Source organism: Ptychodera flava, chromosome 19 (genome assembly GCF_041260155.1).
Source record: "Ptychodera flava strain L36383 chromosome 19, AS_Pfla_20210202, whole genome shotgun sequence".
Lineage (NCBI taxonomy): Eukaryota > Metazoa > Hemichordata > Enteropneusta > Ptychoderidae > Ptychodera > Ptychodera flava.
In genome coordinates, this window is record NC_091946.1 from 39,240,594 (window position 1) to 39,260,629 (window position 20,036).

The 20,036-nt window shown below is 36.6% G+C and overlaps 2 protein-coding genes across 3 annotated transcripts; both read right to left on the reverse strand.

Annotated features, from left to right (window-relative positions):
• Positions 1-1,027: 1,027 nt before the first annotated feature.
• Positions 1,028-5,583, reverse strand: LOC139119480 (uncharacterized). 2 transcript variants are annotated; one of them, XM_070683320.1, is made up of 3 exons: positions 5,445-5,583; positions 4,269-4,393; positions 1,028-3,549 (listed from the first exon to the last, which is right to left on the reverse strand). In XM_070683320.1, the coding sequence occupies exon 3, from the start codon at positions 3,482-3,484 to the stop codon at positions 2,528-2,530; it is 957 nt and encodes a 318-aa protein (XP_070539421.1). In that variant the 5' UTR covers positions 3,485-3,549; positions 4,269-4,393; positions 5,445-5,583; the 3' UTR covers positions 1,028-2,527. The 2 variants fall into 2 exon arrangements, with proteins under 2 accessions (XP_070539421.1, XP_070539422.1); XM_070683321.1 differs by lacking the exon at positions 4,269-4,393 and having other exon boundaries at positions 5,445-5,571.
• A 2,034-nt stretch (positions 5,584-7,617) lies between these two features.
• LOC139118311 (O-acyltransferase like protein-like) lies at positions 7,618-19,738 on the reverse strand. Its single transcript, XM_070681568.1, has 14 exons — positions 19,337-19,738; positions 18,372-18,535; positions 17,548-17,632; positions 16,601-16,685; positions 16,216-16,349; positions 15,794-15,973; positions 14,933-15,026; positions 14,267-14,534; positions 13,188-13,267; positions 10,930-11,037; positions 9,883-10,036; positions 9,319-9,505; positions 8,628-8,770; positions 7,618-8,331 (listed from the first exon to the last, which is right to left on the reverse strand). Exons 1-14 carry the CDS (start codon positions 19,638-19,640, stop codon positions 8,140-8,142), a joined length of 2,178 nt encoding a protein of 725 aa, XP_070537669.1. The 5' UTR covers positions 19,641-19,738; the 3' UTR covers positions 7,618-8,139.
• Between the last annotated feature and the right edge of the window lie 298 nt (positions 19,739-20,036).

Sequence of the window (20,036 nt, forward strand, 5' to 3'; positions counted from 1 at the left end):
AAACACTATGACATTCATCAGCAGGATAACCTGAAACACTATGGCATTCATCTGCAGGATTACCCGAAACACTGTGACATTCATCAGCAGGATAACCCGAAACCAAAATTTCAGTGACAAAAGACTAGTGTGTTGAGATCAAAAGTTTTAATCAAGTCAATAATGAGCTTCCGACACAGATAAACTTCCATGCAAAAATATGAACTATTGTTTAGGGTTTCTTGACAAATTAAGGGAATTTTAACCATTACTCTACGGCATGTGAACATTTTCCTATTGAGACATTGCCTTTGTAACTGACCCACTTCTAGGGTTTTTGAATGAAAGTCAATTTAGGGATTGTTTTCGTGAAAGGGTTGCCGATTCAGGCGCTATATACCCGGCCATATTTCTATGGGAGTACCACCAGGGGTGGTGCCCGATGTTTCGTGCAACTGAATGCGGGACAAACATGGTGAGGGTGTGTGTAGGTTCACGTTGAAAGAGTGTCTTAAAGAATTCACAAGCATATACTTTTCTGGCCCCGCCTACCTTTGAAAGGCCTTAAAAACCTTTCTTGGTCAGATTTCAAAGTTGACAGACGTCTGCTACGAGAAGACCTCTTTGTTAACGTTTATCTACTAAAACGTCGAAAGCTATGAAACGAAGGGTCGAAGCTATACTGTTACATGGTTTGAAGAATTTCGCTCTCAAATCAACCATACAGAACTTCGAGAATCCATTAGTTGAGTAAGTTCTGTTTTCCATGGATACCAGAAACTAATTTGTGGATTTGCTGTGTTAGTAAGGGGTGTCCATTGCCAAGTTTTGTCGACTACTCTTTGAGCATATTTCAAGATGGCGACAAATACAACTTACCAAGTGATACAAAACTGAGAAAGTACCGACTGTGTCCCTGAAGTCGAACAAATAATTATGTCGATCTTAAATCGTAGACTGTAATTGCCATGACAAGAGTCTGTCGTTTCCTAGGTAATAGATCCTAACCATTATATCGAAAGATTTCCAAGACAGAGACACTGATTGGTCCCAGGTTACCAGTGGTTTTATTCGACAAAAGTGAACAAGAGACTTATATCGTGTAAACAATATCTTACGAGTTTTTGAATAAGACAGGTCATAGGTCTACGGTGTGTTCTACACTGCTCAAGATACTCTGTACTGGTGACGCCCGTAACAAAATGTTCCCACTCTCTTCTTTAATAACTCGTGTGGCTGCTTTTGTCTGGAGACCTAATTTATGGATTGGAAATTGCATCTTGGGAAGAGGTAGTTGGAATAAAATATATAAATTTTTGCTTTTCGAAATTTGCTGTGTATTTTGAATGGGTTGAAAGAATTGTACTGCTTTTTTGCACTTTTCAGTCTCGTTCAGTCTCGTCATAAATGTTAGTCTCGTCATAAATGTTAGTCTCGTCATAAATGTTAACCCTTTGAGCGCCAAAGTAAACTTTTCTTGCCTTTATGACATGTGCCCTAGTCAATTCTTTTCAGATTTTTGCCAAAATTTTGATGAAAACTTGTACCTAATGAAATGTGATGTCCGTTTGGTCCAAAATAATCAAAAAATTACAAAAAAATTCATAAAAATTGTAAAATGTTGCACTAAAATTTTGGTGGGAAAAAATACAGCACTCAAAGGGTTAAGTCTCGTCATAAATGCAAAAAACAATCACAATAGAGACAGCAGGTAGGAATGTTAGTTCCTCTTGTCTCTTGTCTCAGCTAAGCTCTACGCTAAGATTTGCTATGACACGTATTGACCCCATGACTATATGATGTTAGATTCTACATTTAATTCTGGACTTGGATCCATTGCCAATAATAGCAATGTACATTTTACATAATACAAGGGATATGTCGACAACTGAACCCGAGCCTGAATATGGGACCTTACAGTAAAGCAAGCAAGCCTACAACTGACGTCCATACACGGAACTGACAACTAAAAACATATTATGGAACTAAACTGTCCTTAATGCAGTAAATCTTTCAAAACAGTTCCGCTTTTCAAGGATGTAAATTTGTTCTGAAAAGAAAAAATAACAAAAACTGTTTTCGTTTGTCTTGAGTAGCGTTACAGACGTACAAACTGTATTTATGAGATAAACTGTGAATTATCCAAAGAATAAACTGTAAAGGATGAACTGTGAATTATTCAAAGCAAATGTAAATGTGTCCGAATAACATGAAGTAATACATTTTATCGTTTTCAAGTTTTTTATCAAGCTCCCTTCAACTCCATAACAAATGTTTAATTTAATGTTTAATATTTTAATCGTTTTTTTCTTTCCTGAACTTTGCCCTTAATGTAATACATACAAATGCTAAAGACGCATCGTATTTAGCCATCTGAAGGTAATTTTGTGTTTTGAACCCAAACAGCCCACATTGCGGATTGTCAGTGTTTTGTTTTCATCTCTTATCTCTCTCATCTTACATCTCAGCTATTCGCGTTTACGTCACATGTAAATAATCTAGTCTTTCGTACACATATAATTCTAATGTCATGGCAACGCGCGGCAGGTTATTTTTTTGGTAGTTTTGGCGGCACTTTGGGGCTTGCCTTCCAACGCTCATGCCCTGCGTTCGCATAGCTGTGTCCAATCATAGGATTTTTCAAAATAACGTCGACATGTGAAACTTGTTCATCATCTAAAACAACCGATTCGTACTGCAGTGTCGGTACTTCCATATTCTTTGTGGCTTTGTTACGTTTATTGGGAGGTAAGAGAGCTTTGCGTCCTTGCTGATGGCGATTGTCGCCCTCACATTCGTTGACAGTAGTCTCTGGCTTTTTAGTATGTTTAGCGACCGAAATGTACTTGTGATTATAACGGTTAAGTTCTACAGGTTCATACGATGTAGCGACTGTATGTTCTTTGTCAAGCTCATGATTAGTAATTTCACAATTCAAGTTTACGTACGACTTGCCATCTTCAAGTTCATTTCCAAGGCTACCGTTCTCTTTCTTTTGATCAAAATTTTCGTAAGTCATACCAGCTCTGTCTTCGCTTTCAATCTCGTTGTCCTGATTGTTGGGGTCAACATTTTCGTAAGACGCATCACTGTCTGACTCAGCGTCCCCCTTTTCGTCTTTCCATGAATCCCCGTCGCCCTGTTCCTCAACATTCCCGTCTTTGGAAACATTTTTGTAGTATCCCTCTTGAAAACCCGTTTCACCGACAGCAGGCTCCGTTTCCGTTTCGGCTGTCGTCATCGACGATTTTCGACGGCGAAATATGCAGATCAAAATAATGGCGACGACAACAATCACAATGACTGTGGTTGCCACACAACCAACAATTATAAACGTAGTTATATCATCACCATCATCATCCCCAAAGTCTGTTGTTGTGCCGAGTGATGATGTCAGCACTGATGACGTTACTCTATCTTGTGACGTAACAACAATCATCGTCGACGGTTCGGTCAGATTTGAGGCAGATCTGTCACCAACAGTTGTTGAGGACAGACCCACCATGTCCGTTACTTCTGACTGTTTCCACTCTGTTACTGACCTAGTGTATATGGGATAACAGTTGATTCCTACAGATACAAATTAAGGAGAAAGAGGATCATAAAACTGAAATTGAACCTGGTAGTTACCTTATTTTAAGCTTGAATTTTAACAAGAAGGATTTGATGTCACACATTTTCTATGACGATAATGTTGACCATTATAGCTAGAGACAACATACCTCGTGACGCCATGTTTAAAAATCTAAAATAAAAAAATGGCAGACTTTACTGGGAGGAGGAGTTTAATATATCTAATATTCTTCTCCCGCTTTTGCTGCCCTTAAAAATATGGTCTGACAACACAGGAAGTAATGGTTCAATAAACATGCATAACGGTTTCAGTTACTACGAAAGGGATTGCAAACTCGTTTTGCTAAATCCATTGATACAGTAATTGTAGAACGACACGGCGTGACAGAAATACAGTGAAACGAGATAAGGTCACTTCTACCCGGCGTTGGCAAAGAAAAATCTTGGCTGGGCAATTTAGAAATGACACTAGAAAGAGATTATCCTGAGTCTCTCTCTCTCTCTCTCTCTCTCTCTCTCTCTCTCTCTCTCTCTCTCTCTCTCTCTGACAGTGCGGCAGTGAATTCGCTGAATGAACTAGTGTCAGTTCATCTCAATGATCGACAATCAATCACTCGGAGAACATGAAGATGCATATGAAGCGTACAAACCATGCCTTTGGCACTATTTCTGTCTGCAATCTGTGCGATATATCAGTTATTGGATTGACACCGTACCTTATCTTACTCAACTGTGCTCTTTTCTCGCTTTCCTCTTGTCAAGTTGGCCCTATGAAGTCTTGAAAATCTACTATCGTACGATTCTTGCCTGTGATTGTTAAACTGGACACGAGGAGTTCACACTTAAAATAAACAAAGCGATAAAAATAGAAAAGTTTCAGTACCAACAACTTCCCTATAACAGTTCCATATCGCGGGTTTCGGGGTGCCCTATGAATGCTACGAGTATCAGAGGAAACACGGTACAAAGCGTTGCCAGCAAACTGCACAAACTGCGTACATAGATAAGACTTCTCAGATTTATGTTTTTGATAATATTGATTCGTCCATCACTCACACACGATGATATTCTAACACATTTTTGTCTTCGATATGGACATAAATAATTGAGCAACTTCGTACAATTACTTTACTCGGCATTACTTCCCTACTTCTCACAAAAAAGAACATATCTAGTTTTGTAACGGTACGGATTCTATATTTATTCTTTCCAGGTGAATGTGACGTTAACCGAAACACAACAGGCCACGTGACCATTTTGAAAGGTGTCAGAATAAATTTGAGGACAAGCCTTGGATATTATTTTATCAGTGAAAACTTTGACAGATGCTAAAAAGAGCCAATGACAAAATGTCATTAAATTACGTTTAAAATGATAGATATCGAGAACGTTGACATAATTCCTGTAGTAGAAAGTAATGTATATTAATGATCTAACCCACTACTATTCGGTCAGAATAAATGTTACAGGATATATACCTCTGATTCTACGACCTTTGTACGCTGACATCGCGTATCACACCCACGCCTAAATGATCGACTCCGAGAAAAGACACACAATTTTTATCGCACAAAATTATCAAACAGAATTGCCAAAATGTAGGGTAAACTGGCGATAGAATAAGGAAGTCAGTGATATTTTTAATCACACCAGTTGTGATTTGCCGAGATTTTTTACGTAATTTGCCGAGATTTGACGCATTTGCCGAAATATTTTGTTCAGTTTACATGAGGTCTTCGCAAACGTAGGCGGAAGTTCATGAAAGCATTTCATCCAAATACAAATATGAAAACATTGGCTGATGAAGTCTTCGACTTAGGTGGAACCTAACGACGAAAAATGTGTTTCTGATACTGAGTGAGAAATAAACTTCTAATAAACGTTCGACCTACCTCTGTGAATATGGCAGAGATTACAAACAGCATAAAGCAGACCATTCCACGCCGCCACCAGTTCGATAACGTCAGACAAGAAATGTCACTATACGGAAGTTCAGACGAACACGTTGTTGAACGATGGATTTATTTGTTTGTATGTAAAGTGCCATAAATTATCATTATAAAAGCACAATGATAAAGCCTCGTACACGTTGGCAAACAGCCTCATCTTGGCTCCGCCCTCGCACGGCTGATTATAATACTAAATAGTTTCAAGGAGTCGTCACCATGGTATGCAGGCTGTTTTATCAAAGTTCGATAAAACCAAAAATTCTTGATATTAACATTGTAAGTCGATGTCATAAAAGTTGAAGTAAAATAAGAGCGTGTCTTCTGGTGAATTCAAAGTAAAAATAAAATTTGTGTACGTATTTGAATCGTTACACGCTTACGTGAAGCAATGACGTTGAATGAGACACTCCCTTTTCATGATACGATTGACCTGTGGTCAGCGATGACTTGAAAGTACGTAGGAAGACGGAACAAAAATAAAACAATATATTGACTTATTGCATTGTATTTAACAGACCAATTTTGCTATCAATACAGTAAATTTATTCAGTCGATAACGATTTCAATGGAGAAGAGAAGAATGACAAAGCGTTAAAGGCCCATGAGCTGCAACTCTGCGAAATTTGTCAAACCTCGAAGTACCTCCAATGTCCTCAGATATTCATTGCAATCTTCAAATTGAACATATAGTCATTAACTATGCCTCAACACTATTTGCCTGAAGAATAAGCAAGAAATTGAAAAAAAAATTGTTCATTTTAAATTTCCCACCACTTTCAAAATCTTGCCATATTAGGAGAAAGACGGAGATTTTTTTGTCAAAATGGAGAGAATCCCTTTCCCGTCCTTCCAGTCGGTTGAACCATGTCGTATTTGTAAATATTCAAAGGTGTACGTGCGCCATTTACGCTGTTTATCATGTAGTTGCATGGAGGCGGCCATATTTGGGTGCGGCACTCGTTTGTTATTTGTTTAACTGAAAACTCCCCCATGCAGTCCTACAAAGTAGAGAATTATACTTTAGTAAACATCTCTGAGTAAAAATATTTCTATGAACAAATTTTAATTTAAATATTAAATCATGAAAATAATATCAAAGTTGCACCTCATGTGCCTGTAACGGAACGAACACACAAATCCACTAATGCGAGAACCAGGGATTAATGAGGGCGTCTTTCAATAATCTTTTTAAAAATCGCCGTAATTTGTATTTTACGTTGACGTGGTTGATCTTGTTCAACGGACAATACTTTGGCCAAAGACTGCTAAAATTGAACAGTTCTTATAAATTTACAGGTTAAGAGTTCCAATTATATGATTTTTGGTGACCTGATTAGAAGAAAGTTTCGGCGATGAATTACCACACTGTAAAGAATTATCATTATCTTTCTCTATATTAACTATTACTTTAAAATTGCATATTCTATGCAAAAAAAAACTTTAGTAATTTAAGATATTTCGGCTACAAGTCTAATGAGTTCGCAAAATTGATTAAACTAAAGACAGCCAGAGTGTACAATATGTATGTATGTATGTATGTATGTATGTATGTATGTATGTATGTATGTATGTATGTATGTATGTATGTATGTATGTATGTATGTATGTATGTATGTATGTATGTATGTATGTATGTATGTATGTATGTATGTATGTATGTATGTATGTATGTATGTATGTATGTATGTGTGTGTGTGTGTGTTTGTGTGTGTGTGTGTGCGCGTGCATGCATGCATGCATGTATGTATGTATGTATGTATGTATGTATGTATGTATGTATGTATGTATGTATGTATGTATGTATGTATGTATGTACGTACGTACGTACGTATGTATGTATGTGTATGTGTGCGTGTATGTGTAGGTAGGTAGGTAGGTAGGCATATAGGTAGGTAGGAACACCTGAGCAATGCTATACATAGCTGTGGAAACGCAGCTATCTGTTGGCGGGGTTGCGTGCGTCTTCATGTGGGTCAAAGGTCAACCCCGCGTGGCGGGGTTGACCTTTGACCCACATAAAGACGCACGCAACCCCGCCAACAGATAGCTGCGTTTCCACAGCTATGCTATACACTACTATTAAACTCTCAGATTTAACAACAATAAACACGATTGGAATCAATTTGAGAGAATTGGTTCTTAAAATAGTTTAAAGTTATCAAAATTGATAGGTACCTTGTAGTTTAAAGTTGAAATATTACAAATTAGCCATGAAAACATGTGCATTGCAAAAAAAAAAGAAAGAAAAATAGATGAACTTGCATTTGCTGATTAAATCAACGTTAATACGATATCCAATTATCCTAACTTAGTTCCAATGGTGTTAACAACAGACAGAGCAAAAACACACCGGCTATGCTCTATTTTGTAAAGTTCCTCAAAGCTGTCAATTTCTCTATCTGTTCACCAAAGTCTTCTGTACGTCTTCGTGTTCAACCCAGTCTACGTGCATCTTCGTGCGTCTTCCTCTCTTTGTAACTACAAATATAACAATTTAGAGTTTTGGCAAGACTGAAGGAGGATAGGTCCTTGATAAGCTGCAGTATAATTTACCAATTTACTATATACGGAGGGTTATTTATTCATGACGACATGCAATCTTCAACAAGCCCTGATTAAAACAATTAAAAGGATGGCTTTAGTGTTCTTCTTCAGATGTGTCTACTTGTTCGGTGACATGGTCTTGTCTTCTGCAGGACTGTCTAGCTCGTCGTTTGTACAACTCTCCTTCGATGAGTACCCAAATACCAAGAATAGGAGCTTCCACGCACAAATTGAAGACTAAACTGACACCAGATATGAACACATACATTGCCAGAAATAGGTAGATCTGGGGAAAAAGAAGAAAAATATTCTATCGATGTGCGTTGAGTTATGTGAGGCTTAAAAATCAGTTGACTGATATATTGGCGCCTTTCGCTGAGCACCCATGAATTGCACTTGCACCCGTTTACGGCTTGCCAATACATATTGGGCACGCTGTAACGGCTGTGTCAAGTGTCATGGATGGGATTTCAGTGTTCTTTATAAGTAATGCAGATCAGAAAGGAAACTTGAACACTGATGCAATACTTGCTTCGATTTAGAGAATATGTGCAAGTGAGAGGTGACTTTTGATAAACTTACAAAGGAGAATGTCGTGTAGAAAAATAGCTTATTCAACGAATACATGAATACTGCCATCAACGGTTTATGCCAAAGGTAAGATGTGAAAGCTGACCGTCCAAGAGGAATCCAAAGCTTGGCCATCAAATACGTCTTGACGGGTCCTATCAGTATATTAAATAAATATCATGAACATGGTCATTGTAAATGCTGCCATGGAAAAATGTCAGTGAATAACCATCCCGGGGTTCAAATTTTCTATGTTCATGCTTTTGTTTTGTCAAATTGAGTGTTTTCAGAATTCATTGGTGTTTGCTTTATTTCTTTTAAGGAGAGAGCATTTCACATACGACATTCTGCCACAATTCTTCATTTAACCCTTTTAAAGCATAGACACTGAACAGACTGAGTAAAAGTTAATGTATGACAAAGGAAAGTATTTGTGTTTAGGGTGGGGTTAGTTCTGTTTCAATATCGTGACAAATTCCTACTCTATACGTGCTAAGGTCACGCTATTGAAAACGTATATATGCATGACACATCACTCTTCTTGTTGGGCGGGAGTGGGGGGTTTAAATCATAATTTCATCGTCGGATATATATGTCATAGAGGTAGAACGGTGTTTCATACAAAAGATTTGGGAAGATCACACAAATTTTGCCTTGCAATAATCAGAACTCTTGCCAACGCTAAAGCTCTGTACAAGCATACCTCCGTTGCCAGTCACACAAGCGAATATTATCCAACATATAGCTGAACAGAATGCAGTGTGATAATACGTCAAGTATAGAACAGACTCCCATTGTGGCATTGGTGTTCCTCTATACGTGGGCCAGATGCCGTATATGATACTGACAGCAGCCAACGTTGAAAACGTCCAGCCAATGACGTTGTAGTACTGCAAAAATTAAGTTTTGGAAATCAAGATTGGGATAATGATCTCATTAGGTTTGCTAGTCAGTCAGGTTGCCTATTTCAACCTGAGCCTATTTCTGTTGATGCGGTTTGAAATGGTCATGGTTGGTGCAGAAATAGGCATGGACCACAAAATGAATAGTAGATTCTGGAAATGCGATAGTTTGCAGAATAACATTGATAGAAATCTTTGAAGACATGGATGTTTACAAAAACATATTGGATCGTCAGCAGGGTACAGTTTTTATTGAAAATATAGAACAATGCAAACGCCAGGGTTCAAATAACGACTTGAGAAAGGTCACCAAGTGTTAAAATTCAAATTTCAAAACGAGATTTCGAAGACATGATAGCACTTACCCATCGTAATTTAAATTTCCTTTCTTCATTGACAAATACTAAGTATCCAACAAAATGAGAAACCAAGAAACTTGGCCACCAGTTCCAAAATTTATCAATCAATATATCGTGGTACATCGATCCAAAATGTTTCATATAATTATCATTGTATGGCCTGAAATACGAGAGAAATCTTTACTAAAGCATTAAATTGGCAGACGGTGAAAAGTTGACCGAAGATGTCTTCATTTCAGACAACGTTTTGTTGATGTGTTGTTATCACTGTGAAAAGTTAAACAGGGTCCTCGGACTCTGAAAGATATCAATCTCGGTCACTTGAAAAAAGGACCGTTATTCAAACAAGAGACATTTTTGAATTTATTAAAAACATAATAGATACTGTCATCACCATAGCAACCATCACTATTAAGAAGTATTTCAGCTGCTAGCATATTTCACTAATTTAGATAAAACAAGATAATTAGATATAGTGACAAAATATATTTTCAAGTAGTTGTGTCAAAACGAGCAGCAAATAGAAGCCGGGAATGCATTGGTCGTTTCAATTCTTTGAATCGCAGTCACATTTATCAACTTAAGACAGTCCGTTTATTAAAGATTCCTGTGTTTCCAACGATCTCGTTTTAAGAGCCGAACTACGATGTAAAATGCCACTTGTGAAGATTTGACAAAACAAAACGTCATGTTTATTGCACTTCTCAACTGATTTATTCGACACTTTTTGGGCAGACAACTTCAGGAAATGTCAGTTCTGTAGTGGTTGCTACTATTGCAATTGTTGTCGGTATAGTCTGTGGGGAATTAGTTAGCGTCGTGTGCTGATCGGTATTTCAAGAAGCATTCCCAAATTCCTGGGTCCTTCAGTCGTTGTTGACATTAAATGTGTTTGTGGATTTAATCCTTTGTTCTCCTTTGAAAGTCGTGCTGATATATCATTTGCTCAGTGATAAAGCTGTCAAAAAACTTGGCACGTTTAAGTTCCATATTGGTCGATAATACAACTCAATAGGTCTTATACTAGAATGCAGTACGTCGTTTATACCATACCCTTGAGCCCGACCCACTGAGTGCCCAAAGTACGTTGCCAAGGCAGCAATGACGCATGAGCAGATGATCGTAATGGCGCCACCTACGTAGAGAGCTTTCTTCCAAGACCTGCAATGCAAAATTTAATACGGAATTCTTCGGATTAGAAGTTGTATATTTCACTGTCTTTAATGAGGGTTCGTGTAGAGATGGTTTCTCCATTACTTTTATTATTGAGTTTTCACATTTTAGTTAATGTCAGTTGTAGTGCGTAGAGAAGAGTGTCAAGAGATGAATTTTGTCAGACAACTTCTGTTCTCTACTCCGTTGACAATACTGATTTTGCTTGGGTTGCTACGAAACCAGAGGTCAAGTTGTTTTAATTTATGGATGACAGGTGATTGTACTCAGAGATATTATATTATATCGATGACAGGTGATTGTACTCCCTAGATCGTTTGCATGTTAGGGTGTGTGCACCTTGTTTCTCAACTATTGTCATCTGTTGTTTGTGCACGTGGTGTTTGACGTATGATAGACAGTGTTTCTGAATTTACTATTTTCATGAAATAAAATCTTATTTCACTGACCTATATACATCATCATCTCCCAATTAAGAAAATCCTGACGATTTTGATTTTTTTTAATTCTGCAAATATTCCAAAAATTGATGAAGACAAAGTTCATCTCTGTGACGGCCTCTTTATCCAAGGATGAGATCCATAATGCCATAAAACGTGCTCCCAAAAATAAATCACCCGGCAGCGATGGTCTGCCACCAGAATTTTACTTGTTTTTCTGGGAAACAATTGGCGATGCTTTGTCAGCCTCTTTTAACTTTGCTTATAAGAAGGGTATATAACCGAACTCACGGAAAAGAGCTGTTATAAATTTATTACCGAAACCACAAAAAGGTCTCACCCATCTACATAACTGGAGACCGGTGTCACTGCTAGCTGCTCCTGTACGGTCGCAGAGTCGGATAGAAGGTATTACATAGCCGAACAGTCAGAAACAAACCATTTCCGGGTTTGCCGATTACACCACCTTAACACTTAGGTTTAAAGGTCAAGTTTCTATAATATTATATATTCTGTATATTTTGGAACAATAGGTTTATTTTAGTTGATGATAAATCAGTTTGTTATAAGAACTTACTTGATGATGCTAGTGTTATATGTATATCCGTGACCTTATTGATGATGAAAGAAACTTTATGACGTATGATGATTTTGTTAGAAAATATAACATTTCAACTATAATTTTGTCAATTTCTTGGGAATTATCGATGCTTTACAACATTGTTGGAAAGCTTTAGTCCTTGCTGATAAATCCATAACAAACATAACAGTTTGTGAAAGAAATGTAGATTTTGGTAAAGGGACATCCAGGATTTCTATAAGCTTTTACTGAAGACAAAATTTGCACACCCCACTTCTTTAGCTAAATTTAGGACTCTTGATTAATGTTAAAGATTCCGAAATAAACTGGAAACATATCAGGAATCTCCCATACAAGATTATCATTGAAGAAAAACTTCAAGTTTTCCAGTTCAAAATTCTCCATTATATTGTAGCAACAAACAGCTTTCTGTTTAAAAATAAGATCAGACCTGATAGTAATTGCAGTCAGTGTGGTCAAACAGAAACCTTGGAACACCTTTTCTGGCATTGTAACAATGCAAAGTCTTTTGGGGCATCTGTACAAAATTTGTTTAAAATAATTCTTGAAAAAGATATACCATTTTCGTGTAAATCTATAATACTGGATGCACCAAGTGAAGGTAAATGATTTAACCATGTTATCCTTATAGGAAAATACCAATTGTATGCAAGCCGACACACCAAAGTAAAACCGACTATACATTCTTTCATCCAGAAAGTCAAGCAAGTAATGAACATTGAAAAACTTATCTTGTAAAATGGGGTAGATTGTCCCCTATGTAATGTAAACTCTTTAACCTCGTACATTTCTGTTCTTCTCGTTTTGTTTGTGATTGTAGTGTCTTGTATTGTTTTGTGCTCAATCATAAAAACCTCTTCAGCTCTTCAACTGTCAGTTGAAATTGTAGAAACAGTTATACTGTCGATCAGTTGTAATTCATTGGTTCATTTCTTAGTCCAGATAGAGCTACTCCATTCTGGTTTACTGTAATTAATCAATGAGTCACGGTTACTTTGAAACCAAAGCTAATCGTATGTTTTGTACATGCCATGTGTCCGCTGACTTGGTACGCTGACTTGTGGCACCGATGTGAAATGTACAGTAACTGTACTTACCTATGGAGTAGAAGCACAAACGGGGCACTGATGAAGTACATCTGCATCTCAAGGGCAAGCAACCATGCCCAGGGTAAACACTGCAATAAATGATGAACAAACAGGACTTGTTAGGGAGCGTTCAGTTAAATGGCCGACGACAGAGGGCGTTAAAATCCAGGTACGGGTGTTATCACCTGAAATTGGAAAACTGCAAAGGGGTTCATGTTTGTTATTTTCGCACAGAATGGGGTCACTTTATTTTCAAAAGTGGTCAACCTGCCAGGAAGCCTTGTTTTATCGTAAAAAGATGTATAAAGGAAGATTTTCCGAGTGTTTTCTTTATCAGAAGTCGGTACACGATGGTCTGAATACTAGATAGCACATGCATTTTCTGTCTTATTAGCTTCTTTTATTGGTATTACCTTAAAGACTTGTCCTATCACTTTGCCTTTATCTGCACAGTGGAATTTGACTAGCGTTAGCTAAATCATAAGTGTAGGCTATAAGACATGGCTTAACCTGTACCTTATGCGTGCACCAAAATATGCCAAATTAACCGCAAGATACCTGACACCAATTACATTTAAATCCATTGGTGGATCTATATCACAGAAAGATAAATTAAGCATTATTATTTCATTGCACTATATTTAGTTGAAGTTTCAACATCAACTGCAGGAAGAATTTACCCACGGAACATGGCTTAGGCAGGAAAAGTCACATTGTGCAGGTTCAATACAGATAATGCGTATTGTGCTTTACAGATTACGAATCTTTTATTTGGTCCTGGAGATACGGTGTAACAATTGTGTGTATAAATCTACCTATATATCAATCAATCAATCAATCAATCAATCATACAGTTTGTCTGTCTGTCCATATATATATATATATATATATATATATATATATAATATATATATATATATATATATATATATATATATATATATATACACCTGTCCGTCCTTCTTCGTCCATCCTTCCCACCCGTCCATCCATTCATCCATCCATCCATCCATCCATCCATCCATTCATCCATCCGTCAATCCGTCCATCCGTCCATACACTGTTAAAGTGACGTGTGCAATAATTACACGGTCGGTTGGCACTCCGGGAAAGGGTATCATATTGTTCATATAGATCAAATGAGTCCACCAGTAGTCGTTGCATGCTTGTTGTCTGGGTCCGTAGAAGATGTTCCAGTATGGACCTTGAGTGTAATCGACCAAAAACATGACACCAAACAAGTTCAAGGTCACTGGTATCGTAATGAATAAATAATGCTTCAAGAAGTAAGGTACCCAGTAAATTCTTCCATATTTCTTCAACTCTTTTAGTGTCAGGTACGCTTGAGTGGTTGCACTATGAAGTAAACAGACTAGGTTACTCAGCAGAAAACATTTAATTACATCAACAAATATCCTTAAATACAATTTTTTATTTCATGATAATTTTGGGACTGGGCTTTGAACACATATCGATGAAAGAAAATGTTCGAAGGAATAAAAATGTTTAATCACAAATAAGATGTTCGAAAAGGTCGAAGGAGATGACGTCATGTTAATTGTGATTGGCTGTGTTATTGATGTCACATTTCGACTTCTAGATGTGTCCTCTCATGTAATAAGATGAATGATAATAAATCACTTATAACACGGCCAAATCGTAAGGACCACTTTCCTTCATGCCGTTAAAAATCCGGTGAGTGTATTTTCAGAGTAAATAGAACAATCAAATATCCAATCAAATGTCCAACTTACAAATTAACAATAATTACGTCAGTCACCATAATATTCAGTATCGGTTGGAACCAAAGCTTAGACCCTGCACTTTCCCAGAATCCAATGGGGTTTGCTGAAAGGATTCAACAGTAAATGGTGATGCAACAGTTGACGTCACAGTAACGAAGTTGCCTATGGTGACAAGCTTTTGTGAAAGACGTTTAGTGTGTGTGAACCATCGGTTTATGCAACTTGAGCTGAGGGATAATATTACGCTGATCTACAGTTCATTGGACTTGGTTTGAAACATGCGAAGTAAAGAAGTCTTCATCGTCTCGTGTTTTGTGAAAATTTAAAATATAACTTTCCAAAAACGTTAACACGGAGAATGGGAGTCATTTTAGTGTCAAATACCGGTTATGTTAAGTTTATTTGATTTCCTAATAAGATAGTTCTGTAAAAAATGATGCCAAACTGAATCATTAGTGAAATGTGATTTTAAGTGGAATTGTGAAGAAAAATAATTCAAGATTCCTTGAGAAAAGGAATGAGCAAAATTTATGAAGTATCGAGGTTGGAGATACCTTAACAATTTCAACAGAATTATCTGCCAAATCCTTGACAAACGGTATTTCATTCGTTCAAGCATTGGTTGTGATTAAGTTTTTAGTTTCTGTTCTAATTTCGTAGTTAGAAATTTCATCAATTTAAGTTCACAAGCGAAGATGTTCCGATTTGTAGAGCAAATAAGGCTTGTTACTGAGGCTGTTCAGATCAAACCTTGAGAAACCCAATAGTAATCATAGTAAAACCTGTTGAAAAGCCCGCACTCAGCTGAGATGTGTTACATACCTGAATTGCTAGAAAGTTTTCATCATTAATATCATGGCAATAACTCACCGTAGAGGGACTCACGATCATTGATTCTGTAATCCATTGCCAGTCCCGTTATCATCGCCCACTGTACGCCAAATACGCGAAGAAAGCCATTTATTTGAAGTATACCTGGCCCGCCCTCTGCCGTCAGTTTGTTCCAGTTCTTGAACAACGAAAAGTTTACCAAAATTGCCTTCCACCAGCCTACACAGTCAATGAAAGAGTGAAAGAAAAACTGAAAAAGATCTTCAAAGACAACCCTTGTTTCAAAATGTCTTTCCTGGACAAATTTATGTTCTAAGGTTTTGTTCACAGATATAAAGGGACAAACGAGAGTCAAGAACTGTGAATACACGATACACCATATTTGTCGTTTTACACCGTTAGTGAAACATTAGAACACTGATTAAGTCTGAAATACATTTAGTATAATATATATGAATTACCAAGTTGGAAACTCTGTCCCGTTCTATTTTCCGTGTCGATTCGTTTCTTCCCAATTTTCTGCATGGTTGTCTTGGTTACCACATCATAAGATGTCGACAGTATGACAAGAATTAACACAATTCCGACAAAACATCTGTTTAAGACATTAAAAAATTGTGAATATCTTTACTGGAAAAGGTATACATTTCTTTGTAATGAATTGTTGTGAAGTTTGTCTGCAGAACATTCAATATTTCTTTATGAAATATGGACCAAATTATTAGACCAGATTATTGGACCAGCTTCTTTGAATAATCTATACAATGGCCAATCTTTCTTTCATAATTTACCTATAGAGAACAAGATACTATTTTCAAGTGGACATTGATGTAAATCAGTACTTACATGAACACTACAGTACCAGCGTCAATTGGTTTCTTTTCAATGCACGATGACTCTACGTTCCAAGAGTACACAGATTCACTGACCACTGAACAAAAATATATAATAAATAGATAGATAGATAGATAGATAGATAGATAGATAGATAGATAGATAGATAGATAGATAGATAGATAGATAGATAGATAGATAAACAAATAAAAATATTAATAACAATAACAACAAAATACTACTACTACTACTACTACTAATTATTATTATTATTATTATTATTATTATTATTATTATTATTATTATTATTATTATTATTATTATTATTATCATTTTCATTTTCATTATTATTATCATATTTATTTTATTATTTACAGATCGAAGGCGAGTTACACATTTAATTGTAATTTCTATCAGAGCCCCCTAAGAACTCGATTAAGAACATACGTAGAAACAGAAAATGCATAAAGCAAGTCAGTGCAAGACAAATAAGAATAACATCTTAATTAACATACGTGATAAACAGAAAGAATCTAAGTCTCAACCACCATTTATAAATGTTATCATAGGATAATCACGTACTTTTACTTAAATTAAAGTTGTTTTTAATCGAAGGAAGAATTTATTCCAAGGACTTGAATAGTGGAAAGAGAAATATATTTGACCTGGGGCAGGTTTCAACCAAGGAAGATGCCATTTACCCTGACTGGGGTTTGAAAAAACGAAAGCGAATCGTTGACATTATTATTTGCCATTTTATAGAAACCACACTGATAATTTTCCGTTCTGTACATGGGAGAATAACGTGTAGGCGTCATTGAGTTTCTATTTTTGTAAAATATGTGGACTGGAATTATAATAGATAATTATTATTCAGATTCGTGCGTCCAGATACATTTTATATTTCTCCCCGATTGATTATTTTTCAAATTATCTAAGTAATAAATTGGTAAACTCACTGATTTTGATAATCTCAACCACGTCTTCGTCTGAGCAGGAATCCGGAAGGCAGAAGCCGAAGCGAAAGAACAGTAACTCGGTACTCTGATGAAAATAATGGAAGTTGACATAAAGATATACGTAGAGACAAACCAGATGAAATACGGACCAACAAATGCATAACAGCTTGTTGATCGAAATTGAAAATGTTAAAGATTATAATTTTATGAAACATATAAAGAAATAGTGAAACATATAAAGAAATAGTGAACATGAAAGAAATAGTGAAGCTTATTCTTCTGAAGTAGACAGTGCACAAAGTTGTCACCAATAAATGTAATCTGCACATGCGCATTTGCCGATGGATTAAAAGTTGAGGCGTTTTTTGAATTGTTGTCATATTCCGCTATCTCCCCATTTTCTGTTTACATTCTCTGATATATCTTCTGTCGTTGATACACACTATAGAATCTAGCTTTGATATGACCCCAGGCAAACACCTCGAATTGAAAATGCTTCACAACTGTCCCCGTTTCTGTGTCTCACTGTCAGTATTTGCACTATGTGGGTCTGTAATTGGATTGATGGGCTGATGTTATCTCAGTGTCTTTCATAAAGTGACATGCATTGTGTCCTTTTACTATCGCAATTTCAAAGTTCATTTGGTAAACTATCTTTAAGTTCAGGATGGTCCTACTTAAATTTGTAAATCTCAAATGTCCCATGGACCTGGTAATGTATTACCTTGAATGAAAATGATTATTGGACCAGTTTAATGTCATATTTAATAATTGCAAAGTAATTGTCTGTCTTCATAGCAGGAATCTAACAATATTTAACCTACCGGTACATCTGCATCTTGCTCTATTCCAACCAGGCAGTACTTCCCCTTAAAGTTAGACGTTGTTGGTGTATCAAGCACGGCTAAACACTGGCTGAATGTTCCTATATCCTGGCAGCTTCCTGTTACCATGAAATCTTTTGCGATGCCTCCATTGGCAGAAAACACTGAAAATATGTGCAGAGAGTTCAAACTGTTAAGATGTCTCAAATGTGAATAGGGACTGCCTTCACATCAAATCTTAATAAGGATTGCCTTCCTATGTAATCAAATTAGGAACCCAGGATTATTTAAAGGCGCAAAGGGTTTTACGTAACATTGCCTTTGTCACTCGACGCCCTCCTTCCTGCAAAGGAAGAATGGAAATCCGACGAAAAAATTACAATTTTAATTCTCCCAAACAGGAAAATTAAAATTAATTATCGATTAATTAGAGTCCAGCGTTTCCCCAAATTAAAAGTTAGAAGTAAAAAGTTCGAAAATGTTGCTTGTTGCCTGGTTTTTGAACAACCATGACGTATGGTCAGAGGGAATTTATACATACAGGTAACTAACCCCTTCCCCTTTATGTCATGGTATTGTTTGTAGAGCGCGTATTTATGGGCCTTATGTAATTTAGTCTGACACGAGCGCACACCTGTAGGAAGGCATACATACATACATACATACATACATAGATACATACATACATAGATACATACATACATAGATACATAGATACATAGATACATAGATACATACATACATACATACATACATACATACATACATACATACATACATACATAAAATTTTGTCGAAACTCTTGTACATCAAAGCGAGCTCACAAAACTGTCATTTAGCTCACGTTTAAATTTTTAACAGTCTTTATAAAAGTGTTAGTTCCTTACTCTCCAAACTTACGACAAATATTATTTATTTAGTTATAAAAAATTATGAATGGCAAGTGCGTACAGTTGAAAACTTACTTTGGAGTGCGTAGTGTTCGTTCTTGAGTAGATCTGCTGTATATTCAATCATATCTTCAGCACATTCAGTCGACACATTCCGATATACATCTTTATCACCAGAGTTCTGAGAAGACTGAACCGGCAGATTAAAGAAGGATTCCTCGATATTCGGCAGCGACTTGTAAACGTCAGCGCGAAGCGTCTTCATGTTTCGTGTCCTGCTTAAAAAGTTAGCCAGATTTTTTTTCTCTTGGCCGAATTCACTGGCTCTGCTCATGTTAATGAGAACGGCCACGACGAAAAAACTCTTACAGAGAACCATATTTTTCTGACGAACAAAACTGTATTTTGTTCCAACGTAAAACCTTGCCCTTTACTCGAAAGTTGAGCGCACTTTCGTTACAACAAAAGCACGTCCAGGGTAAGGTATGTTCCAAGTTTGAATGAGTGGTGTTTCGCTGACGTCATACAAGATTTGTGTACAACATTAAACTAATTGCCCTGTCAAATTTAGCATACATGCCATGTGATTATTTACCTATTGGTCAGACGTAAAGTACGCGTGACTGTATTTTAACAATTATGACCTCTATCGGCGTCAGACACGTAAAGAACTCATAATTTATTGGGTTATCAAGTTAACGGCAACTCATTCAAAGCAGATAGTTCAAATTGATCATTTTAGAGAATGTTTGTGTAAAAAATCACGGTCAAAATT